The 26,603-nt window shown below is 42.0% G+C and overlaps 2 protein-coding genes and 1 non-coding gene across 3 annotated transcripts; 2 read left to right on the forward strand and 1 right to left on the reverse strand.

Annotated features, from left to right (window-relative positions):
- Nucleotides 1-2,003: 2,003 nt before the first annotated feature.
- On the reverse strand, nt 2,004-2,792 carry LOC128708432 (fas apoptotic inhibitory molecule 1). The gene is made up of 3 exons (XM_053803410.1): nt 2,378-2,792; nt 2,227-2,276; nt 2,004-2,159 (listed from the first exon to the last, which is right to left on the reverse strand). Exons 1-3 carry the CDS (start codon nt 2,790-2,792, stop codon nt 2,004-2,006), a joined length of 621 nt encoding a protein of 206 aa, XP_053659385.1.
- A 2,161-nt stretch (nt 2,793-4,953) lies between these two features.
- Nucleotides 4,954-5,035, forward strand: Trnas-cga (transfer RNA serine (anticodon CGA)). The gene has a single exon. It is a non-coding gene; the product is annotated as a tRNA-Ser (tRNA).
- A 7,263-nt stretch (nt 5,036-12,298) lies between these two features.
- Nucleotides 12,299-26,267, forward strand: LOC128707037 (protein twist). The gene is made up of 2 exons (XM_053801983.1): nt 12,299-13,725; nt 26,027-26,267. Exons 1-2 carry the CDS (start codon nt 12,299-12,301, stop codon nt 26,265-26,267), a joined length of 1,668 nt encoding a protein of 555 aa, XP_053657958.1.
- Nucleotides 26,268-26,603: the final 336 nt, after the last annotated feature.

The raw sequence follows: 26,603 nt of genomic DNA on the forward strand, positions 1-26,603 counted from the left end.
CAACAACAGCAAAAAAATCAAGTTACACACAATTGCACAGTATCGTTAACAAAAGTAGTAAGAAAGAATGGTAACCGAAACAAGCAAAACATGTTGCAGAACAGTTCGGCAAACTGTTACTGATTTATTGGGCGTGATAAGTAAAATGGGAAGCTTATGCAAACAAAAAAAAAAAACACGAAACAAAAAAGTAAAACCAATAGATTGCAGAATCAAAACTGAAACGAATGCACGCTATTGCCTACTCAAGAGGGTGAGATGTGTTTGGATAGTGGTGTGAGGAAGCGAGGTTTAGGTAACAAATTTATTATTAAGAATTACTACAAAACAAACAACAAAAAATACCAAGGGCGATAAAAGAATGTGGTAGAATTGATAGGTGGAAAATTGGATCGCACTTAATGTTTCGTTGACGGGCGCGCGCTTGACAGGAATGTGGAAATTTAAAACAATTTGGGTGGGAAAAACAGTTAGAGCCAGTGCGCTCGCGCCTATAGCCAGTTGCGTATTGATTGAATTTAAGCAACACAATGGGTCACGAAATTGTTAAATGGAACGATGGAACTAAATTTTTGCGCGAGAAGAAGGCCCCCTAGAGTATGTAGTTGACAGTTTTGTACATGAGTTTGAGGAAGAGATAGTAAAAATTATGAATGAATACTTAAAACGGCAAAATTCGTAGAAACGCACTGGACTAAAGAAAAAAAAAACACACACACACAAAACAAAACAAAATCACTGATATGGTAAGGTTGGATAGAAACAAAAAAGATGCGTCTTGGAGAAATTTGCAGCAACTGTCTGCGGAGAATGTTTCACGTTATATTTTTTGTGTGGAGAAAAAAAAAACGGTGTGTGTGTGATTTGTTTCCATACCCATTCCGTTTGTGTTACAATTTGTGCTTCACAAATCGCGGCTAAATCACTAAAAAATCGGCTAACCCGAGGCGCGATTATCATTGCTCTTTAAATGTACCTTAATGTTCGTCAAATATGGAGCCTATTTATCGTGAATTGTTTTAACATGAAATTAAGAAAATTATGGAAAGTTTGCACACAACCAAACTGGGAGCGTTTTGATAATTGTTGTTGGCGATAGTACGATTTTTCGCGTCGATATGTTTGCCTCGGTGTAAGTTCAGTGGATTGGTGGAGTTGCAAATGCGATAGGATAGTATGTTGAAGGCGTGCCCCGTGACGTGACGGTAGGGATAATGTGAGGATGGAATGGAATCGTGAGGCTTCTGCCGTGGATGAAACAGCATTAAGCTTATGTAACTGTCAAAAGGTATGCTGAGCAAGACTTTTCGTAGCGATAAAAGACAAAATGAAGCAAATTCCATCATAGATTGCAAGGTGGCGGATGCGAAGCGTATAGGGAGGACTTGTGGTTTTTTTTTCATAACTTACTATTTACTTATTTGCATTTCCTTTCTACCATGTCCCGTTTATACTTAAGTTGTACTTATACAGTCCCAAAAAAGCTTTCCTTAATCATGGGAATAGATTTCCAGTCGGCATTCTTTCCATTTCGATTCTTGTTCAGCATTTCAAAGCGTAATCTTAAATATAACTTTATTATAATATACACAAACACACTGATCAGTATGAATAATGTTTAGTATTTTGCTTTTTGCGCACTTAGGTGAATAGTTTTGTTTTTAATTTTCTCCCCTTTTTTGTATTATTTTCGTTTCTTCGATCCATCCATCGTCCTGCCTCAGCCCTGAAAGAGATTGTTTGTTTCCTTGTTCGTTGAAGTAATAAAAAAAAACAAAAACAAAATACAAAAATACGATTAACTTATAACTCTGACACTAAGCAGTATCGAGGGAATGAAACACCTTCAGAAAACCAGAAAAACGGATCGCTGAAATTGAAACTATTTCAAATAAAAAATTATAAAACCAATTTCCGCATATGAGTACTCGCTCCAACATGCTGCAGGAGGGAATGTTCACCGGGTTGTTATAACATTTTCCGAACGGAGCCACTGTTTTGCATCACATCATCGCACCGGAATCAGGAACGTCCGTACCGTTTACCGTCAACCGGTGGATGATACCTTCCCGTTTGTTGCCGCTCGTACGGGCGCTGAGCACGAACGTGTTGCTGTCCTCGATGAATGTTGTATCGGTGCCACCTTCTACGAACTCACCCTGCAAGAGTGATTGAAAAGGGTGTTAGGAAGCGTCCAAGGACAAAACAATCTTACAAGGTACGTACATTTTCTTCTATAAGCTTCCCATTCACGTAGATGTTTAGCGTATTCTTTTCTGCAAAATATCAATCAAATCACATTTTATTTTATGTTTGTTCTATTTTTTTGTACTTTCATTTTAGAACACACATAACAAACTTCAGCAGTCGCACCTACCTAGCACGATGCGGTAGAAATTATCGCCCAGCTTTGCTTCCCACGTTTTGAGCGCTTTGGCTTGACTTTCCGTGAACTGTTCGTACGATTTGCCGTCCACGAACAAGGAGTAGCTGTACCGGAAGCCGGGCAGTGGATCGACCCGTATGATGCACCGTTTATCCTCCAGCTTGAACATGTCCTCTCCGACCAGCTTGAACATCCAGTCGCGGCGAAACATTTCCTGCTTATCGATCCACAGCACACGCTTCCCGCTAGCCGTACCGTGCTCGAACTCGATCTCGTACACCTTCCCGTACATGGGCACACGCCATCGAGCGACCACTTCCCGGTGCTGGGCGGTGGTATCCTTACCACCGAGCGGTGGAATGTTGGACAAGATGTCGGCATTGTTCAGCATCGTTAGTTTGCTCATTCGCGTATTGTTAGTATTGATTGGGTCGTATAGCAAGCATGTGAATGTATCCCGTGTCCGTGAGCAGCTATAGCGGTGCCATTTTGTCTGTTTGGTTGAGAAGATCAGGAGAAGCCATCATTATTATGTCCCAGATCGATTTTTTAACTGATCCAACTCATCAAAAACAAAACATATATTATGTAAGATGATAGTGTGTTGCGGTATTAACTGAGACGAATTTTGGAAAATGTTATTCTACACAAGATGGCATACATTTAGAAAGCCACCAAACTCATAAATGGTTTATATTGGTCAAATTCGGGTACATTATTGTTCATGGTTGCAGAGAAAGAGTTATAGAATTGACTTCCCAATAGCAATGTTCATCATTGCATTCGTTGCGGCGGTTTACTTGACAAACGACGCTAGACCTTCGTTGTTTTACCTCTTGCGAGGATGGTCTCCTGGTGTCGGAGTTCTTGAAACTGGTTGTTTTTGAAGAAATTGCCCACGACCGACGAGGAAGTGAGGGTGAGATATTGCATATCTTGTGGCGTGTTTCGAGCCGAATTCCTACACTAAGCGTTACCTCTTCCGTGGATGCTTTCCTAGTGCTGTAAATCACGGAACTTATTGTAATTTTTTATGGAATCCAAGAAAAAGTGAAAAATCTTCGCAATACCCTCCGGCATTTTTCTCGAGCAGTAACTGTCAGTACCCCTGGTATTCAGAAATCTTAACCCGGCTCGTTTGTATAAAGTTTCGACTAACATGTTTGGTAGTATGCACCATAGATCGACGATGTAGGAGTAGATCTTCTCTCATGTTCAATGATAGCATGCGAGAGCGGAACAGCTATCTGTGCGCTGGAGGCGAATTAATGTTACCTTCTTGAAACATGCTCTCTTGGTATCAGAGATCAGAAACCGGCTCGTTTGTATGGAATTTCATATGAGCCGATGTTTTTGATAGTGTTAAGTAAACGATCAACCTTTCAAGCAGTTGATGTAAACGCGCATTACTGAACTCGTCGAGCAGGGAGTGTAAACGGTCACGGGCCAGCGTGAATATTTTAATAAAGCCGTTATCGTCAGCTATTCAAGAGAAAAACAAGTGCTTTTATTACATTTTTTATTTTCTTTTACAGATGGTATCATAAATTCCATTTTAACAGGGTTCGAAAACAGTTATTTCAAGTAAGCTATTTAGCAAAGCGTTGAAAACAATAAGTCAAATCCCCGGTTGGTCTGCTGTTAGATACGTACAGCATCGATTACACTATCGGGACATTTGTTGAGCGTTTTGTTCTAATTTTAGATTTATCGAACGTGTCGTAGCAAATTTATAGCTTGTTCGCGAATTGTCCATCATACGTATAAAACATAGGTACCGGCTAACCTTGCATGACAGTCAAATGAATTTGCACCGTACAACACACTGAAGTGCACAACTACGTTCGATGATTGAACATCATGTCTTCAATTCACTGGTGGCAATTTAGTGGACGAACAGTGAGCGAATACTGTGCGGGGGAGTGTAGCTGAATGCAGCCAACACGTTGATCATGCCATGATTGAAACGCAAACATTCCTCGAACACCACTGATGTACGATTTCCCATCGCATCGTTGATGAAAGCGAAAATTATTACGATTGCGATGGTACACGCAGCCATGCATGTTGGGGCCCATTCTTTCACACGCTTTGGCAAACAGAAGACGTATCTTAACACACGTCCTGCACCTAACACGCACTTATGAATTGGATGTCAGCGCGTCAAGGGTGCGCATTTTCGTGCCGTGAGTAGTAGGTTGTACTATAAGCGGGTGCAACTTTAAGCGTCTCACTTCACCAGAAACAAAAGTTCTGCAAAAGCACCCTCCCAGTTTAAAGCTCACGGTTCGTATACATAAATCACCTTCACATAAGAAAAATACACTGTGAAACGACAGTGGCTTAATGAAGTTTCATTGACGCGTGCCAAGCAAATCCCAAATTGAATATTCACGCACTGTCGTGGAGCATCATAAATCATTCCATTTTCAGCCAATATCGCCCGGTCGTGCCGTAATCCCTCGGTTTCACGCATCAACAAATCAATTTAATCTTTCGCTTTTTGCTCGGCGGCGTGGTGCGGCGTAAATGAGCAAACATGCGTCTAGCGGCCGCTCACCATCGAAGCAGTCGTGGCCGAGTGGTTAAGGCGTCTGACTCGAAATCAGATTCCCTCTGGGAGCGTAGGTTCGAATCCTACCGGCTGCGCGCGCGAACACGATTAAGTTTTTTTTCTCGATAATACAACAATTTTCGTTAAGAAATTGGTTTGTTAAGGTTTTTGGTAAGGATGTTATCTGTTAGATAAGATAAAGATTGATTGGTTGTTTGACGTATCGAGTATCACTTTTGATGGCATCGCTCACTGCAATTTCGTTGTTTTATTATCGTTTATGGGAATGTTTCTTGCGGCCTTATAGCACACAGTGTATTCGTTGGCTACCACGGTGCCCTGTTACGAGGACGTTTATTTTCGTTTCCTTCGTGGTTTTATCAATTCCAAGTTCAACCACCGTTTACACCTTGATATTGACCCTTCAACATTATTGAAACACACCTTTTATGCGCACCTTTTGACCTCCTGTTCGAGATTACACAACTGTCGCACCGCACTTTTATAAATCGCAACCAGCGGAGAGTCGGCCACGTCTCGAGGCGAGCGCCTGTCGATGGCGTTTGGTGTCGTACGCGTACTACCCGACCGGCTGCAGTGGCCGCTCGCCGTGGCTTTTAAGGTCCAGCAGCGCCAGTCGTGTGTGGTATCGTGTTGCCCCAACCGGAAACTAAGGAAACACCCAGCACCAACAGCAAACGGTGGATGGTGCGTTACGAGGGTGTATGTATGGTTTTGGGGGAGAGCGGCACTAGACGAACACTACCGACACGGTTGGGCACCAGGCGACGAGAGACGGGCGGGGGGTGCAGATTTTATGTTTGGTGTTGGGGTTGGCCCTAGAAGCATGAAAACAGGATCGATTCCACTATCAGCAAACGTTGGTGGGCGCTACTAAACGGAGTTTGAAGGGAAATACAGTGAGTGTCACTTGTTTAACACAGCGGGCAAAACATTGTTTGTTAGTAAACCAATTTTTAATAGTTGTAGTTGTTGTTATAACGATCTGCAATATTAATGCTAACATGTATTAATACCAAATTTAAGACCCTACTGTATCTTTTATTTAAAGTTTATACAGTGGCGCGCCGATTATTCGTGCTCCCTGGAACTCGACAATTGCTGGATAATCGGATTACATCGTTTATGATACCAATGAGCGTTTAATGTAGGGTTTTTGTAGTTTATAATTTATTTCTCCTGTGTGTTTTATTGTTGCAAAAGAGAATGTAGCTGTTTTTTTTTAAGATTTGAGTTCATTTTATGTTATAAAAATGGGCCTTTCATTTTTCCTCCAGTGATGTGGCATGGAATATGTCAAATTTTCTTAGGAACTGTCACTTCCTCTCAGACACCAGGATAAATGGCACTCGAATAATCGGCGCTCCATTGTATTTTGGTAGCTTTAGGCCATACAGACAAGTCTCTCTAAGATGAATAGTTTTTGACAGTCCCTTCATTTTCAATACATCAAATAAAGGTCTGTCAAAGCTACAAAGTCTCTCTTATATCACTTTCTCCAAGCTGCACAAGATGTTTGTACACCAATGTCTCTTTAAGTCGTGTTTTGGGATTTGCAAACATGCCATTCAGAGAAACGCAGTTTTTGGAAAATTAATAGATGAGTTAATTTATAGCCCCAAAACTAAAACAAAATGTCGAAATATTGGTCGAAAATAGCTTTCTTTGCCATAATAAACAATTGTTTTTAACTTGTTTTAATGTGTTCTTTGCAAAAGCCGCCTGCCTGGTGGAATACATTAAGTGCAGAGAAAGAAGTCAACTATGTAACTTTGAAGTATAAACGATTGTACTCCCGGTTTCGACTTACGCGGATTTTTTCCGGGTTATAGCGGTCCGCTTTAATAACGTAGCTCGTATTTCGGGACCTGCCTGTACAGTCGTTATCCGAGTTACGCGAATTCGAGACAAGCGAATCTCGCAATTTTGACAGTTCGTGTAATTTCGTGCGTGGAAATATTTTTTTCCATTTTTCAAATTTTAAAGTTTTCCCAAAATACGCTACATTTGAATATGAGAAACATTAATTTTGGTAAAAATTTACTCTAATTGTCGAAATAATCGTAAAAATGTCCATAAACAATGTGCTTAGTAACGTGACAAGAAGGAATCGATCACTAAATTCTTAATATAAAGGATATTATAAAGAGAACGCAGGTTACGCGATTTACCCTTACACGCATTATTTCCGTAACTCGGAAAAAGACTGCACCATCCAAGTGTTTTTTTTCCAAAAGCTGCAAGTCTCTCTAAGATAGCGGCTCCTTCAGCTTGCAGCTTTAAGATACTTGACTGTATTGGATTTGATATAATTTGGATTTAATATAACTTAAATATGCGTCAACCACTGTCCATAGCCACCACTTACAATAGTAGCGGTGTGTGTGTGTGTGTGTTCAACCGGGTCACGGTATCGAAAAAATAGGAATTCCGTACTTTTAATACCCAGCTCCAAATGCAGTAAAGCATCGTACGATTCCGTGTCCCGCTGGACGCCCTTCCCACCCACATACCTACCCCGGAAGACCTTTGAGTAGAGAAGGTACAATGAAATTCGGAAGTTTATTTTGCGGAATCGTACCTTGGGGTCTCCCTGTTCGTTGCGATGTGTTTGGTACAATGTAGGACGAATGTAAAGTGCACCTCATAAATATGTCGTTCGACAGGAGCGGAGTTGTACGGACAGCATTCATCTGTTAAATAGACATTTTGAGATAGAGAAAGAGTTTGCGCAATAGTTTAGTTCACTAAAATTATAAGCATTCAATATTATTATTAGTTACCTTAACAATTAACCTGCGTTTTTCCTTTACTTCTAACGTTTGTTGTAGTTAAGTGTTGCCATTTGTGTTGTGGTTCGATTCGGTTGCCATGGCGATAGCAGTCGACGTAACATGAAGGCCACGGATGTGTGCGGATGGAAGCGAGCTGAAGTGTCCCTGAACTTGCCCGATATGTGTGAACGAATCTTCAATTTTTCATGCTGTATTGATTTTTAAACCCCGTTTATTTATTTAGCACTCTTCAATTTTGTGGCTTTCCGTTTCGCAACATTATTAAAAAGGTTTTTTTTTTAATACTTCTATTTAGAAGCTTTACGTTCCCAAACTGGTTTTAGTAACATTAGGGGTTAAAAGAAGGCATAAAGCAACATAAAAATTGCACACAAAATCGCAATAGTGGCAGTAATTAACCCATTGTGAGAGATAATTAAAACATTCTCAGCCCGCTGGCAGTCCCCGGCAAAAGAAAAAGAGCAACTTAAACGACCGACGATGATGAAAGCCAACATTAATGTAATGTGTAAACAGGAGCATCCGTCTTTTCGTGGCCACAAAAGTTGTGGCTTTTGAAGCCTTGCACGCCACCAACTGGCTGCATGCCCGGGAATGTCATCGCGTGCCGCTGTTCAATTGTGCGAGAGAGAAAGCAAAAAAACATAAAACAAAAGGATTTCCTTTTTTTTTCGCTGTGGGAACGCTATCATTTGCTTTTGTTTGAAGAAAAGCGAAAGGAAAAGTTAATTGTGAAATAAGTTTGGCGAATTGCCGGTGGAGGTGGATTTTACTACTGGCGATTTATGGCTTCGGTCGCTGCTGTTTGTCGAGCCAAATAGTTTATTACACGAAAGGCAAAGTTGAGGATGGAATGTGCTGCTGCTGTTGCTGTTGAACATGATGATATAATGTCGCTCGTTGGATACTTTGATGTGAGTGATGGTTTTGCTATTTTGCCATCGGGTTTACGATACAAGTACAAGGATACAACGAGACAGGACGATTGACAAACATTGAACGATGACAATCATTGGTTTTCTGTCACGAACGTCATCAGCTTCAGTGGAATTCCAGCGCTTCGGATACCAAGAGACTGTCTCCGAAGAAAGTATCGCCATTTGTGATACCAGGAGACCACTCATCAAGGTGGTAGCATACCGATTGACAATCGTTTACGACTGGTTAACCGAAGATTTTCATTTACACTCTGAACGATAGATGGAATACTAAAACGACAGACGAAGGAATCCTCTTATAGGGAAGTCCAGGTGCTATAAAAAATCGAGGCAAATAAGCTGCTATTTCAACAACGACGGATTTTCTAGGAGTACACTAAACATTTTGCTAGAAATTTTTCCAAACAGTTTCGCATAAATTCTCCAATTATTTTTTCCGTTTTCAGTGAAGTTATTGGTAGATTTCCACGGCATGCACTTCACTATTCCATGGGGTTTTATGGCTACGTTCCAGGGGCATTCTAACATTTTTTTTCCAAAAATTTCCATTGTATTATCGCAATTTCAGTAGCTTTATAGGGATTTATCATGAGGTTTACACAGGATTTTCATCAGTTTTCTACGCGGTTTTCGTAAGATTTTTACGAAAATTCCAGCAATTATCCAGGATTACGTCCAGAGCATCGTCCGTGCTATAAAGTTGAGTCTTAATAGGTTGAGATTGTATTGATTCCAAATAAAAAAATGTTCTAATATAAATAATCTCGATTATGATTATGAGAACGAGAACCGACATTGGATTGGGACTTTACATTGTAGCTCATGTCTGCTAGCGTTGTAGCTTGTTGAGTATACAGTATTTAGTTTAAATAAAGAACTTTAATGTCCAATTAGTCATTTAAACCCGTCTAGTTATTCTAAGCAAAGGCAATATTTCTTTGTTTGATCATTTTCTTACAATAATTTATTATAGATAGTTTTATAGAAAGAAAACCGATGCCTGTTTATGATTTGCTTATAAATGTTTTCTTCCAAAAATTAATGCGCAATTTATTCTGCGATGTTTAATTTTAAATAATGCTAATTATGTTCAATTTTGAAAAATTTCAAATAAACCGGCTCCGCGCGCAGCCAAACAAATGACGTACGCAGCCAAAAATGCTCTCTGTCCTGTTCTGTCATACAGCACAATGCTATCGCTATGCAGCGTGAAAAGTGGGAGGAGCTATAATATACAGTGCGTTACATACTTTTGAACCACGGGCTAAAATAATAGTAATCGCAAATGTTTCCAAACGATAGTTTAGACAACTGAAAGAAAAAATCTTGCTAGCGGTTAAGAGAAAATTAATAAACAAACACAATAAACGTTTCCATTTATTTCGATGTCTCTAATTCTAAGATTTCAAAATCATTTTACACACAATTAACAATGTAACGGACTAACTATTTGTCTTATTGTCTAAGCCTTAAATTAATATTCATTTTTTCGCAGCATACTTTTATAAAATTCCCATCGGAAAGACCGAACCGAACCCCGCAAACGAAGGTGTGATATGTCAATAAACAATAAATCAATAAAAACTACACAAACAATCGGCAGTTGCACAGGCGAACGGTGCGCACAAGATGGAACCAAACAATTTCACAATCTTCCCAACAAATTTCATCTCACGCCGGCGCAACGAGGGGAAAATCGCTTGTCGGCTTTGTTGCTCCTACGCCCTGGCGCATGGTAATTATGGAAATTTATCGGAATGACCCACTCTCGTTTCCTCCGTGTTTTGGGCGATCTTTCTACGGGGCGCATCGGCAGGTAAGTTCGCCGTGCAGGCGGTAAAGCAGAACACTGGTGAAGAAACGGCAATCACCGGGGGAAAAGCCGGCGCTTCCTGTGCTCAACAGAGGCACATTATGCATATGCAAAACTGCTGTCCATCCATCTTCCGACACGGCGAGGTCGCAGAACCCAACGGGAGACGATGTGTCTGGAGGGGCTGTACAGTGGTAAAGAGTAACGAACATTCCGGGAATCTTGTGTTTTACTTCCTTCCCGAGGTACGCAGGACGAACGTTACTGACCTTCGGGAGGCCTGTCCGTTGGGATAACCCGGATCCCGGGCGCTATCGGGTGGTAGTGCGTTACGTTTTCCCAAGACATTGGTAGGAATTTTCATATTTATCTCTCATCTTATCCACGCTGGTGATAGAGAAGTCTGCCGTGCTGGTTGTTGCGAAACCAAACCACATGCTGTTTAACATGTATGCTTTTAAAGGCGCACTTTTGTACGTTATATTACATGATTCCTAATTTGATAAATCAAAAAGATTTAAAATAAAGTCGTATAAACCGATCGTGTAGTCTCTGAATGTATAAATGTTTAAATACAATGGTTTATAGTAGTTTATTTTTTAACTCATTTAGAGAAAATAAGACTATTATGTTTATGTGGTGTCGTGACCAGGATCATATATTGGCGGACTACTCACAAACCGCTTTATTGTGAGAAATTTTCGAATTAGTTACGCGAATTAATTCTCTCATTTTGGTGGCTTAAGCTTATGTAAAATTAAGTTAAATTATAGTTATGTTAATACCTTCAAAATATGTTTCAAAACTACTACTTCAAGCTTAATTGAGTATGTTTATTTTCTAATCATTCTATGAATACTACTTTTTTTCTACAATAACTCTCATATAAAATACGAATCTTCATTCGACATGATGGCAAAAAATCACCCAAAAACCGTTGAAATTTAAAATCCACCGTCACATGGAATCCCTCCCTGACGATCGCTTCACTCAACACCTCGTCTTCTTGGCTCGTAGTCGCAAAAAAAAAGGTGCCAAAGAAATGCTCCCAACTTTGTCTCAAACGGTTTCTTAAGACGATCGTTACATGTTTTTTTTTTGTTGTGGCTGCCAGACAGGAACAGATCAACTCTCCTGTTTTCGATATCGCTCACGTTCCGTTGCCTCTCTGCCAGGTCCAGCCAGGTCGTATGCGAGATAGAGGAAGAGGGAGAGATGATCCGAGATCCTGGTGGGATCGGTTTTTCCGCTTTTCCACCAGTGAATCATTTTATGGGTGAGTTTGTTGCCTTTCCACCTTCTGGTCTTACTCGTGAGAGCGTGACACGAGTCAGGCAGGCCCGATCGTGTGAAGCTGATCGTGCTCTGGAGTACCGAGTTTGGTGCAGCATTAGTTGGAAACCGTTCACGAACGCGTGCGGATGTGCGATTTTGTGACTGACGCGTCCGTTTGGTGGTTGGATCTTTCACCGTTGCGATACTGGTCGTGTGATCATCGTGATCAACCGTTGACGGTGGGATAGAAACACGTCCAAAGAAGAGTGGAAATAGTTGCTGTGTACGGTTTAGTGGTTGTGTGATTGAGTGAAAGTTAATTGGCTAAATTGGGACTTTAGACGATCACCGGTGATCTTACACGTCAGATTAGGACATTTTGTGGATAGTTGCGTTTTTTTTTTCTTCTATAACCTCCCGCAAGTTACTGCCGGACTTAGGTGTGAATGTGCTTTGGATTTGGTTTGTGAACAACGAATGAAGACATTCGAGATATTCGTGCCAGTGCGGTAAACTATGTCCGGTGTGCGATCGTCCAGTTCACCCATGCTTATACTGGACATTAGCGGGGCTGGTTCCGGCGGTACTACCTCCACCTCACCGACCTACACGATGAAGAAGCCGGCGAACACTATCGCATCGGTGAAATTGGAAAGCGAACGCTACGACGATGGTGACAAACGAGATCACCTGAACGCGACCTATCAACACCAGCACCACCAGGTACGCACCATACCCGACCTACAGCCCATCCATCATAGCGGGGAGCAGCAACGAGAGCCGGACCATCTTGGCGCACACCAGAATCCCGACTTCAATGTGCTGATGGCACAACCATCCGTCGGGCATGATGTGTCTGCCGGTCCGCCGGTTAGCGTTCCGACGTCCCAACCGGTCTACGTGTATTCAAGTAGCGCACCCGAAATGACACCCACCGGACGCGTTTCCTTTCCCGCGCTCCAGTGCTACGGTGTGCAGAGCGTCCTGGAGCAGACACAGCCACAGCCCTTGGAGTCGCTACCGTCGATCCTGGCGACGTACACCTCGTCGTGCGAGAGTGCGAAGAAGCGCCGCATGCTTGATGCGGACTATGATTACGAGTTCGATCAGAGCTCGCTCAGTCCGGACGGATATCAGCCCGAGAAGCGGGTACGGTACGATGGGAACTACGGTGGATGGGCCTACGCTCCGACCACGCCCGTATCTCAAGAGTACAGCCACGCTAATGGTAATGTAACCGCGGCGTACGGTGGACCGCTTCCAACGGTGATGTCCAGCCTGGATGATGAGTCCTCCTCCAACGGGTCGTGCCATATCCAGTCGTGCCACTGTGAGCCGTCACCAGCGAAGACGATGATGTGCGTAGCGGACAACGGCAGTTACGAATCGTCGGGCGTTGTATATTACTACCCCACTGCTGGTGCCGCACACCAGCAGGAGCCACTGCAAGCAAACCAAACCCATGCACTTCCTGCTATCGATTCCACACCCACCCATAGCCCCATTGGGGCGGACAGTTCCCTGTCGGTATGTTCCAGCTCTCCCGTCAAGCTGGACGAATCGAGCTGCTCCGTCGGAACGTATGGGCAGGATCGTGTCCAACCCACCACGGTGGCCATGTTGGAACCGTCCGGTGGGCAGACATTATCTCCGACCAGCACCGGCAGTGGTGCCGTTGCTGGAGCGGGTGCAATTGATCCTGCCCCGAACAAGAACGGTTCGTGCGGCGGTGGACGCAAACCCCGTGCCGGACGGATTCGCAAGCGGCTCGTCAAGGATGCGGTAAGCTACCAGGAGGTGCAGAACCAGCGGGTGATTGCGAATGTACGCGAACGGCAGCGGACGCAGAGCCTGAACGAAGCGTTCGCCTCGCTGCGCAAAATCATTCCGACGTTGCCGAGTGACAAGCTGAGCAAGATACAGACACTCCGGTTAGCTTCAAGGTGAGTTGTGGCTATGTTTTGTTACTCTCGGAAGGACGTTATCATTAAGGAGTTTAAAGAATTTATAATCATTACTGTTTTACTGCATCGCAAGTCATGTTGTCACATGACTTGTCAAATTCCAATGGCTTAACTTCAGATGCAAGATTGCAATGGTGTGAAATGGGATTCAAAAAGACTACGAAAGGATGACGAGATCACTTGTCATGCAGTTTAAATTCCGCTTTCATTTGTGCAGTGTGCAGAATTATTGTAAGACATCTTGTAGGTGTTAGTAACATTTCCATCTGCTTTAACGCTTATACCATCCTTCATTTCATGCGCTACAATAAAACAAAATGAGGTAGCATGATCGGGGTTTCAATTGGAATTGGAACTAGAGTTTACTATTTTTATGGCGCTTGTCTCGTGGGTCGTAAACGAGGAACCGAGGTATTCCAATATCGGTTGTCCTTACTTAATGTCTCTCGTGTAACGTGCTCAGTACTCTATTAATGAATCCTGTCGTGAATTGAATCTCACTTGAATTAGAAAAGACTCGAACAAAGATTTGAAACAAGTCTTAAATTTCAGTATGAGTCTCGATATTTCTAGAAGAAAGATGTAAACTGGAAGATAAATTGATTTGTTTTTATATGTATGAAGTTCACCTCAATTCCTCTGTTTTGAATGTATTCAAAAATAGAAAGTAACCTGATTTTTAGTGTTGAATTGTTTGACAATTTGTGGCGGATTTTAGGTATTTACTTCTGGTAATTCTTTGTTAAATTATGACAGTCACTTGATGTGTCACTTTTTTTTTACAGATGAAAGTATGCTCATTTCGAATAACATGCTTTTCACTAATAGTTACCTAATTTTTTGCAATTTGTTGTACAATCTTTGAAAAATACGATTGCAATGATCGTTAACAGGAGTGTTTAGATGTAAATTGTGGAAAAAAATGTTTGATGATACACATCAGATTGAGTTTTGGGTAAAATTAGGCAACGGGACGGAAATATTCCCGTTGAGGGACAGGCGATCAGTTCTGTAACGACGTTCGAAATATATGAATCGTCATTTCACTATATTATCAGCTGGTTGTGCCCCTTTAGATAAGGCTTCGTTTGATTAAAATATTAATTGCTCCTTCGTTTTTATCACTTATTGTAGTGATTGATGCTGAATCTTTTGAAGAGGAACATACGTGTTATTGCTTTAAAAAGGAACAGTTGTCTAAAATTATCATGTTTAAAGTAATAATATAAGTAATATAAGCTGAATTATTTTCCATTTTACACAAAAAAAAAAACAAAACAATCCAAGAAAATTACGCTTCGTCCTTACGGCTCTAGCGCTATAACCTGAAGAGGTCTTGGCCTGCCATTTTGCAGCTTTGTTTACTTTATTTTCCCGCAACTGGAAAATCAGTGTCCTGTGCGCGGGAGATTGCTACTGGTGGGAGTTTGTACCGATCCTGTCGTGTAGAATCAGCCCCTTCGCGTATACTCTACATAGCTTGTTTGTAAAGATTGGCCTGGTCTAATTGCATACAGTTAAACAGTCAAATATTCAGAGTAAGACGGAAGACAGCCCAGTTCGGAGAAGTGCTTGAAAATGTTCATTACCTAGTGTAGTTTTATTGCATTGCTCTAAATGTTTATATCATAACAATACCTCGCGTTACCACGCACATTTGTATATATTTTAAAATTACCAATTAATTGCAATAGCTAAGATATTGAAGAACAGCTTCTTGTTATTTATATGCAAGGCACACTTGTTTGTTCAACTCTTTCCCATCGCAACTGTACCGAATCGATGAAAAATGATCACTTCTATGATCATTAATAATTTCCATTCTCCGGTCACCATCCAAACTCTCATTTGTAACTATTCCACCCGATGAGAATGTTAATATTTCGGTGGAAAATTAATGACCAAACGCGAATGGAGCAAAGATGAAACACGACGCAGTCGTGTGCGGGAGAGTATGTGGGAACGTATGCGGGGAAAAGAATAGACGGCAGAGAGCCACGAAGTTAGGCAAACGGGGACGTACGAGTAGCCGGCTGTTGGGCGAGAAAAAATAAATAGCCCTCTGCACACCGGCCCGCTGTCACAAAAGAGGAAAAGTGGAGTTAAAAAAAAACAAGTCTTTCACGATCGCCACAAACCCAAACAGTGCACGGAACATGATCAATGGATTTTTATCGTGCGAATGACACGCAGATGGCAATGGAACGTTTTCGGGAAATATTTTTTTATGTGCACCTTGATTATTTCCCAATAAAAAAATTCAACTTTCCATCCAATCGATTGAAGGTACGAGTTAGATTTGCTTTGATTCATATCATTCTTTGCGTGCCCAGAACAAATATTTAAACATAAATTACGTCGACCGATCACAGCTGCAAACGGTCGGCAAGCGGGCGCTGTTAAGCAGCTATAATCGTTGTGAATAGGAATGAGATTAGTAGATGATTTATAACACGCACACACTGCGCAGATACAGGGAAGCAAACGAAGGTTTTTGAACGATTTATGAACCCCTCACGATCAGAACCGTTGCGCACCGATGAATGCGGAATGTTTCAAGGATATGCGTGCGTACGGGGGGCGCCATTTGAAACCATATCAAAGCGGCGGCATATCCCGCTCGCAAAGTCATCGATTTCACATTCGATTAGTGTCAAACACCGGTCGGGAAGGATCAGGCACCGCGTACGCGTGACATAAAGCAACCGCTGATGGAGACGCCTGGTAGATTGTAGAAAAAGCGAGGAATTATTTAAATAACAAACACAAAACATATCTATAATGTTGCTCTTGGTTTTTTTTTGTTTTTAATACATTAATTTCCGTTTCCGTTAAATGACCACCCATTTTGGCCCCCGTTTCGCACTCGAAAACATTACCAAATGGGTTACAAAAATAAACAGACTTTGCCTGTGCAAGCGCCACGGCTAAAAAGGGTGACCACTCTCACTCTTTTTTGTTCTGTTCTGTTTCGGTTTTCACCCATCTTCTTTCGGGTTCCCGCACACAAAAGAAACTGATGCCGCCTGCTATTGCGTTGCGACGGCTTCGCATCGTGTGACAGACAAGTGGGACATAAATTAAAAACGAAGATCCACGAGGTGACACGATGAGTGGATGAATGAAATGCTCGCAAAGAAGGCATAACGAACCAAGCCAATCTCATGTACCGGAGTGTGAAGAAGAAGAATGAGAAGCATGAGTATGTGTGTGTGAGTGTGTAGGAGTTTGTTGAAATTTGAGACACCAAACAAACCGAAACCGCAAAACGAGACACAAAAGCGCGCGGGAATGGATACAAACCAAGCGTCAGTCGAAATTGGTCGAGAAACGAAAGCAGAAGCAGAACGCTACTATGCTTTTTTTGTGGAACGAGCGAGACAGAGTGATGCGGAGTAGCTGAGTACGCTGGATCAAACGACATATTCACTGTTTAATGTTTGCTGGGGGGGGATGGATTGCATTTTTTGTTGTTGCTTTTACACTTGGTGACTTCGCCAGCAGAATGAGTTATTACTTCATCCTGTTGGAGTTTGCGTTTTTTTGGTGTGTGTGGTTCTCTCGGTTGAATTTCACAACTAATAAATACAATAATTCACATCGATTTATATATGTGCTATCCACAAATTTTATTTCGCTAAGGACTTGCTGATTAGTTTTTTGTGTAAATTCTTACTATTTTAATATTAAAAATACAGAATACCACTCCATTTCCAGAATTTGTGAAAAATATCTTATCCAATTGTAATATATTATGCTAATTGAACAATGTCTTTTTGGTTACTGATCCAAAACACCATAAGTCCAGCTAACGCATTGGGGTAAAAAGCCCATTAACTGTATTTACCATTTACTTATGTACCGGCACAATATTCACTACTGACCTTTCAGAGACTTCTATAAGGGTGACTAGGTGGTTAATAAGCGAGCATTTGCAGGAATTCTTACTGTTTGTTCTTGAAATTAGCCATACTAATTAGCTAACGCTTACTTATTTATTTGTTTGTTTATTTATTTAATTAAGCAAATTGTCCGCCAAAACGTGGCTTAACAAAGAAATAACTTAAATAACTAAAAGTTATTAGCTTCAATTAAGCTAATTAAAGTTATTAGCTTATCAACAAATGACAAATGCGTATGGCGATTACTTTTTTTCACCTGCAATATAGAGTCCGGAGCGGTTCCTTAATTTTTAACGCGGCGATTTCGACGCTGCCGACGATCTTTGTGTAGGAAGGACAAAACCGGTCAGAAAGACCGACATGGTGGGACCAGATCGGTATACACTACTATGAGTTGTTGGAATTGGACGAAATATGTACTTGAGAATGCTATCGAAAAACGAGAAACGGCTGCGGCTGAGCAAGTGATTCTGTTCCATGAAAACACTTGCCTTATTTGATAAAATAACCGGCAAAAAACCTTTATAATCTGACTGATCAGTTGTTGCAGTTACTTGAGTAAATCGAAAAATGGCTTGATTCTTCGAAGGTTGCAAGGGATAAGAAATTTTTTCACACAAAAATTCGGAATTCGGTTGGAAGAACGCTGAAAATCACTAATAGCAATGGACATTATTTGAAGTTGCCCCAAAAGTAACCTTAGGCTTAACAAATCTTTCAAAAACAGATGAAATAAAAAATACGATCGTTACTTAGTTGCGCACTTTAAAGTTACGTGATATAAACATGAAATTGTATTGCCTTTGATCGCTTGCAGTCCCATTCTTAAAAATAGATAATTGAGAACATGATCGTAAGTGTGATCGATCGTGTTTCTAGCGTCAAGTGGCTACCAACTTTTCGATCGGAATGCATCCAACACGGTAAAAGTTATCGAGTTGCCACCGTTACGCGGACAAAGGCACACTTTTGGTGGTTCGTTCGAACGTATCACAAAGGCTAGCAAACACATTCCCACTTGCTTGAGGCGCATAATTCACCCCCCCCTCGACAGAACCCCGATCGACGGGGGAAGCCTCGATTTATACGTGGCCACATGTGTGCCGTCAAACTTCGGTGGGAAAATCGGCCCATTCCCGCGCTTGGCAGCGATGATGTCATGAAAAAAACAAGAAAGGGCAGGACCTCCGCAACTCCTGCTCGCCCCTTCGCACCGTCGACCACCGCGCGGTTAACAAAGGCTAAACATAAACAGCAAACATAACGGAACTGGTGGAAATGTTTGATCGGGTATGACGATCCGGGAGGGCGGATACGTTGTTCGGTTAAAACCGATTCGCGTCCCCAGTAGTTGGGGTTGTGTGTGTGTGTTTTTTTTTGTTCTTTCTCCCCACATCCCGACACGGGGACGCTTCCACCCTTCCGTGGAATGAATGAGTTACGCCATCTTAATCCGGGGAGGTTGAGTACATACCCACCGCGAACGCGATGCAAAGATACGCGAAACATGTGTGATGTTGTTGTCGTGAGGATGAGCTGAGAAGTCGTTAGTGTGGCAAAAAAAAAAAAACGCCCAACAGCAAGAAGATGATCACGTAATTTTAAACATTTATTGACCTATAATTTACGCGGAACAACTTATGCTTACAATTTATTAATTTGTGTTGGGATATTATGTATTTTTGCTACAGTTTTCCATCATAGCTGAATAGTTTCCGTTACATGAAATATTCATTTAACATCGAATTCATTCTATATCCTGGATCATTCCCCACGTTTATGCGAGAAGCCGTTCACGGTTCACGTGACAAGTTTCCGAAAGCAAACGGAATACATTCGCTCATGCGGTGCGTGAGAAATGATGCTGCAGTTTTTTGTTTTTTGTTTGCCCGAGTTTTTATTCCAGCAGTGTTCGGTATTATTCTCACCATGAGACCGGATTTTAGGGCAGGAATTCCTTTACCCGGTACGGTACAAAACCTCACTTGATGATTGACGCACGGGGGGCCGACGGAAACGGTGTCAAATAGCTGGCGGTGCAGTTAATTAACATCACATTTTATGGCAAACGCACAAGACACCGCAAAACGCGACGAGCGAGAATGTAAGATGAAGATGAACAAAATATAATCCGCTTGTGCAAACATTCGTACAATGCGTGTGCGAGCAGCTTGCCCTTTCGTAAGTTGCGAAAACATTGCATCGATCGGAAAGTGGTTTTCGAGTTGGGGGAAGCATTTTTAAAACTCTTTCTGTCGGATTACATTGGACGGAGCTTATTGCACATCTTCTCAATTTTGCATTCATTTCTTCTTGTGAAAATATTCTCCGATGATATGATGTCTGGCGTTGGCCGTTATACTTCAATCCATGCCGTCTTTTATTTATGCCATAACTTTAAATGTTGCATTATTTGCAAGAAATTCCCACCAAGAGTAATTTGAAATCAATTCTGTTCAAACTAAAAGAACAAGCATTAAGCCAATAAAAGAAGTGTAGCGTCTTGAAGGTGGCCCCCCTCTCCCGAATTGAACAAATAAGCGTGAGCTCTGGGCCGGCTGTGCTTTTGGTCGCAAAAGTTGACCAGGAAGATGTCAACCAGCTATCGTTCAGTTTGGTATAAAATGGCTACTGACTGACAGTGTGTTATTTGGTCCCAGAGAGATTACGAAAAAACGTGTTATAGTAGGGTGTACGAAGTTTATCCTCATCTTTTATTGATCTGGAACTAGAATAATTTCTGAATGTTCTGGTAATCTCGTCTTTGGAGCTCAAGAACCCGCCAAGCGTCGAACGCATTTGTGTTTCGCTCGTCTAAAACGAGGCGTATTCTGTTGTGATCGTACCGCATCGTTCATATCGAAGTAGTCATAAAGTTGTACTAAGACTGCTTGATCGACTGCCTGATATTTGCTCACAAATGGCACCATTTTGACTGAACCAGACTGCTCAGACTATGAACTTATGTAAACATAAAACCTGGAAACTGACTTGCAGACCTAATAAAATACAACAAAAATGTTCGACACTGTAAGTATGGTGGTTCAAATGAACAGAAGCTTACGTCTCTTTCCATTCCTTAACTTCTTATCGGTTGAAACAAAGGATTCACTTTGAGATGTATTCCAGTTCTAGGCATACCACTAAAGGTCGTCCAGTGGAAATTCGCTACAAGCTACTATAGGGGTAGATCACGCTCTAAGCCAGTTTTTTGTATGCGTTTTGACGTTTCCAGACTAATCCGCTTACAGCTCGCCATACAAATGGCAAGCCAAGTTAAGTCTAGGAAAGAAGTTTGAGGTTTCTCAATTAAAGTACCCAAGTACCCAAAACCCAAACTCGACAAATGTCAAAACAAAGAATTTTACTAGCTGGTCTGAGCCAGGTTAGGCCAAGTTTCCCGTGTGCGAAAAAGATAAACAACTTTTTTTTAACGAAAACAACTAAAAAAAGATTATTTTAATAATCAGACTTGTATATTATTTCATTGCCTTGAAATGAAAATTAAATTACTAAACTTAAATCGATTTTCCGAACGAACGAATCTGTACAGATTGATACAGCCCGGTACCTGGATTATTTGGCAGATACAGGCTTAAAGCTTAAGCTTTCTAACTTTTGGGATGATCTACCCCATAATTATATTTGATGTTTTGTGAAGATTACTATACTACTACTAATGTATTTTATATTGTTAATTATTGAGTATATCTAGATCGTGTCGAGTATGTCTAGATCGAATATACATGCACGTTTGAATGTGATTCGATATTCAAACGTGGAAGATGGCGATTGCTAACTTAATGAAGTTCAAAATAATCAAAATAATTGTTCATGCGTTCAAAGCCATTATGTTCTTAACTTTTCATGCTATTTAATTACAACCGAACAGACCCCTGAAAAGGAAGAAATCAGATTTTCTTTTGAGCTCAAAATCAATATTCAAAAATGAAAGTGTAGGTGCCGAGCGAAAGAGAAACCACAGACAAAAAGAACACTTGTTCAAACAAAACGTGACATCATATCATAATTTTACTCCACTTTTTCTTCCCATTTTTTACAACGTTGAGGTTTTTTTTTGTATTCTTCATCTTAGCTGAAATGATGAGACAAATAAAAGCCTTGCTTTGCACCCGCTCACCAGACTGTCATCACTCGATCGCTCGGTCTGGTACGTTTTTCGGTGTGCGGGACCAGCGTCTTTAGATTCGTGCCGTGTTCAATGTGTGTCAAGGGGACCTAGGACACTTGAGGCACCATTTCTTTACGACTGCGACTGTTTAGCTATTCCCGGCTGTAGCTGAAGAAGACAAAAAAAGTGGCTAACGAATCATAACGAGCAAATATGCCCGTAACGCGTGATCGCCTCTTTAAAACGATCATCCCCCGAACGATCACGAGGGGAAATTTCGTACCTTGGCGGCCGTGCGATCACACACGCTCAAGTAGCCGACGGAAGTCAAACGATGTGAAGAAAAGTGTGCATCGGGTGAAATTTATCACCTTCCGGAAAACTCCTTTCACGATCGAGTACTAACACCACACCGGGAAGGAAGTTTGGGTTTGAGAGTTGGTACCTGGTAGCGTGTCTTGGGTAAGGGGTAACAGCGACACTGCGACAACGAGGCGAGTTCGAGGTCGATCCTGATGATCTGTACGATGGAAAGATGAGGACCGTCCCGCCGGGAATACAACCACTCGCAACACAGCGTCGCAGCAGCATTCGTCCCAAGACAAATGGCAGTTGATTTCCGCGGGAAAATTCGAATCAAGCGTGGAATGAGATTTTTCCACCCTCGCCCCGGCTGCAGCTGAAAAACAAGTGTCAAAAACGGGACAGAACCCCCTGTTTCGGTGCACGCACCAGCGGAAACAATAATCTGCAGCTGGTGAACGTCGTGCCAGCACGAAACAAGATCAGCCTGATGATTGATCGCTTTACACCACCACCATCGGTTCCGTCGCGCTTCATCACGGCGTACACGAGGGGGAGGCTGAAACACGATGAACGATTTTTAATTGACTTTTTCAGGGAAGTAGTTTGTTCGCGTGGGACCATTTTTCACACGCGGACCGCTTGGGCGCACCGCTGGGCCTTTGTGTTCCTCACCCCGGGGCGAACGGAAATTATGCGTTTTAATTAGCTTTTGATCGGTTTATTTGGTTAGGTGGAAAATGGTGGTGAGCACTATCATCGATCGTGCCGTCCCCGTTCCGTGCGTGGCAGTGGGAACTTACTGTTTGTTAGCAGGTAGTCGAGCTGTCCGTTGTTTATTATCGTTTGAGAATATTTCATTTGCTCCTACTAGCTGGAAAAGTGATTCTACGGCACTGTTGAACTGCATTGCTTGTTTTTCATTAAAAAAAAAGAATTAAGCAAGTGATGCCGCTCTGCCGTTGTCTGTTCGGAGTCGTGCGTACAGATGCGTCTGATGGTAGCCGGCTTTTAATGGCACTAGTTTTGCTTCTGGCTGCTCCATTTCCGGAAGCTGTTAAAAGTGTCTCTTTATGGGGTGCAATAAATTTGGCTTCTGCTACGTACGTTTTCTGCGTCGTCTGTCCATAGCGCTGCTGGCTTGGTCCAGCTTTGTCCGCCGTGAAAGTGAGCTATGAAAGACGGGAGAACGAACGCGAGGGTTGTAAGTTTGAGACAAATATGACAGCATATAAAGAGTTTCTTCGTTACTTGATGAATCATGTCGCACTGAGCGATGGGGTACGTACGTGCTGGAATGCCAGAATAGCAGAATTAACTTTCGTAAAGTAAGTGGTTTAATATAATGCTCGAACTAATCGCTACATTAAACTGTACCTAGATGAAGCAAAAATAAGTTCGTGCGTGAAAAATTAGTTAATTGCTAAAAGTATTGGCCGTCGATAACCATTTCGAACTAGTTGTGGGAAACTGGCCGACTCCTATTGCCTAACAGATCTAATTGATGTCTTCGAACAGTTCGATTCTTTCGCCAACGATTTGTTTGGGGCGTTCTAAACATATCGTACTCCTAGAATTAGTTGTGTCCTAATCGGTGAATTAAAAAAGTTAAATTCCAAATCAGAAAATGTGTGGATCTCTCATGGCATGGGCTAAGAAGCTTTTAAAAAACCACACCCAGCTGGAATACATAAGCATTACCATCTCGTCGGTGCAGCTGTCGATGATGAGGCATTGCTAGGCTATCAATAGTTTCCTCAACATATTCGACTATCGTAATTTAGCCACTTATCATCAGCAGTCTCAACTTTACTTAAAACCTCTCTGTTTTAAAGTTAGGGTAGTACCTTGCATGTGAAAATTGTGAAGTATTGACATTGGACGACTTCTGTTTATACGACACCCAATACGCTGTAAACGATATTTCATAACAATGACAATAACAATAGCAACAAATCACAAAAGTCTACATGGAAGATGATAAAAAAGAACGAAAACGTAGACAGTTACAGGAAATGCACAAGGAAATAAATAACATTGTATAATCGTCAAACTAAACTATGTAAAAAGGTCCTATGGTTGTTCACATTTACATTGAAATCGACATTATTTCTTAGCGAGTTGTACACTTCAATCATTTTGTTCAGCGGATCACTTGACCCAAAATTAGTCGATCTAAAATCTGTGTTGAGTAGTGCTCTAGGCCGTAAAATCCTACTATCCTAGCGTGAAACACAATCAAATCTAGAATAGTCGAGGCGTCAGTTGAGCCACAAATAAGCTTATGTAAAAACAAACACTGTGCCGTCATTCTCCTGTGTTGAAGGGGTTCCAGTCCAAACGAAAGACACCTAACACGCTAACATGGGCAAACAGATGAACCGGACCATGGAAGACGAAAAAACAAAACACGAGTAAGCTTACGTTGAGCAGATTCGAGCCTATCAATAACATATTGTTGAGTTGGGGTTAGGACATAGAACGCTAGCAAAGTCTAACGTAGGTCGAACAATAGCGCAGTATAAAGCTTTGATACTAAACGGATCCCTCAAGTCTTTAGCAACATGTAGCATAAATCCTAGCAAACGAAACGCTTTTGAAAACATACATTTGCAATGGTCCATGAATCGCGAATCAAAGTAGTTCGGGGCATTAAGGAGTCAGATATTTTGTTGTCAAAAACTATTGTTGATCCTTTCCTTGCAAACGTTATCACGGAGCATTTTTTAACGTTGACACGCATTAAATTAGCATCGCACCTCGAGCTGAAGCGACACAAACAGTTTTGCCATCTTTGGCAGTCGAAAAGATCAGAAACTGGAGAGAAGATCTTCAAATCATCCGCGTACAGCAACTTTCCCCAGTTTGGGATGGCGTGCACTATGTCGTTGATGAAAATAACGAAATGGGCCCAAGATTGCTGTCCTGTGGGACCCCAGATCTGTTCGTGAATGGTGCAGATGAGATGACTGTAGTGATTCGTCTATCACTTAGATAACAGGACAACCATGTAACTAACGCTTCGTTTACACCGTACTTTAACAGCCTGGTAGCTAACAATGTGTCGTTAATCGAGTCAAAGGCAGCAGAAAAATCTATGTAGCTGACGTCAACCTGTGAGCCGTTGTCCAACGAAGGAAACGATACCGCAGACATCTGACTGATTCCAAATAATTGCGCAAGAGTCTCTTGTGTTTCTGAGAGCTTCATCTCAAACGTGATCCCTATAATTTGCTAACACTTCAGATCGCCATAATGAAACTTCAAACTCGTGCGGATTACTTCCGATATATTGGCTTAGACGAACACTCTGTGTCTGCCGAGCTAGTAGCGACATCTGCACTAACTTATTTACACTCCTTATAAGTTGCCTAGATGGCCATCTTTTCTGCACGAAAGTCCTGCGACAGATTATAAAATCTTCCGCACGGGTTACCGAAACTTCCCGTAACTTTATTTTCCAAGCAAAAAAACCCATCCGTTTGAGGAAACCCACACAAAAATTCCAACCCGACGAAAAAACCCTCATTCAGCGGGGGTTTTTGTAGCAAACACTTTTCGATCCAATAAGGAACTTTCCAGCCGGTTATACCCAAGGGTCACCGTTCGTGCTAAAGTTCATTAACCGTCCCGGTATCGGGTCGGGGTTTAGATACGGGGCTGTACAAAGTAACAGGATTCAGGTGGGAAATCCTGTTATCCTTCCGGGGATACCGTGTACCTGTTCGACTTACGTGTACACACTTCAAAGGAACACGGTCAACGTGTTGGATTGCGCACTACCCGAGACGTAATTTCCCTGCACCTCCATAAGCAGAGTGTTCGATGGGCGTATGTTTGTTTGTTTGTGTTTATTTGCCACCTGAAACGTCCCCTTCAGCCATAGAAATGATCGCATTTTTTTTTCTCAACGTTCTCCGCTTTCTTTTCTCTCCGTTTGCAGGTACATTGACTTCCTGTACCGGGTGCTATCCAACAACGAGATGCCGGCGATGCGCGAAGAGCACAAAAATATGGCCGTTTCCGGTGGTAATCTGCAGTTCAGCGGCAGCGGTATATTGGCCCACGAGAAGCTAAGCTATCTGTTCAGCGTTTGGCGCATGGAGGGTGACTGGAGCAATGGATCGTCCGGGGGCGAAGGTGCTGAGACGGGGGGCGACAGTGCGATTGGTGGTAAGGAATGACTAGACGGTCGGTTCCGGTTTCGATGAACCCGGAACAGGCGGTAGGAATGGAAACGAATTCATGGCAGTGCCTTTTTTTTGTTGATAAGCGTTAACGTAAAACGTTGCAATTTTTGTCCGCGGTTGTCTGTTTAGGTTAGACACAATGAAAAGTATTAGTACATTAGCAAAAAAAGCCGTTTTTCCATAGAGCTGTAAGACGGTTTTGTTGAACTGCTGTACAACTCAGACCGTGCCAGTTGGTACCAGTACTAACTGTGCACACACGTATCGGCTAGTTGCCAAAGAGCATGCAAGTTTTGATTTTGATATCTCCACCATATTTTGTACTGGAAA

This window comes from Anopheles marshallii, chromosome 2 (assembly GCF_943734725.1).
Source record: "Anopheles marshallii chromosome 2, idAnoMarsDA_429_01, whole genome shotgun sequence".
Taxonomy (NCBI): Eukaryota; Metazoa; Arthropoda; class Insecta; order Diptera; family Culicidae; genus Anopheles; species Anopheles marshallii.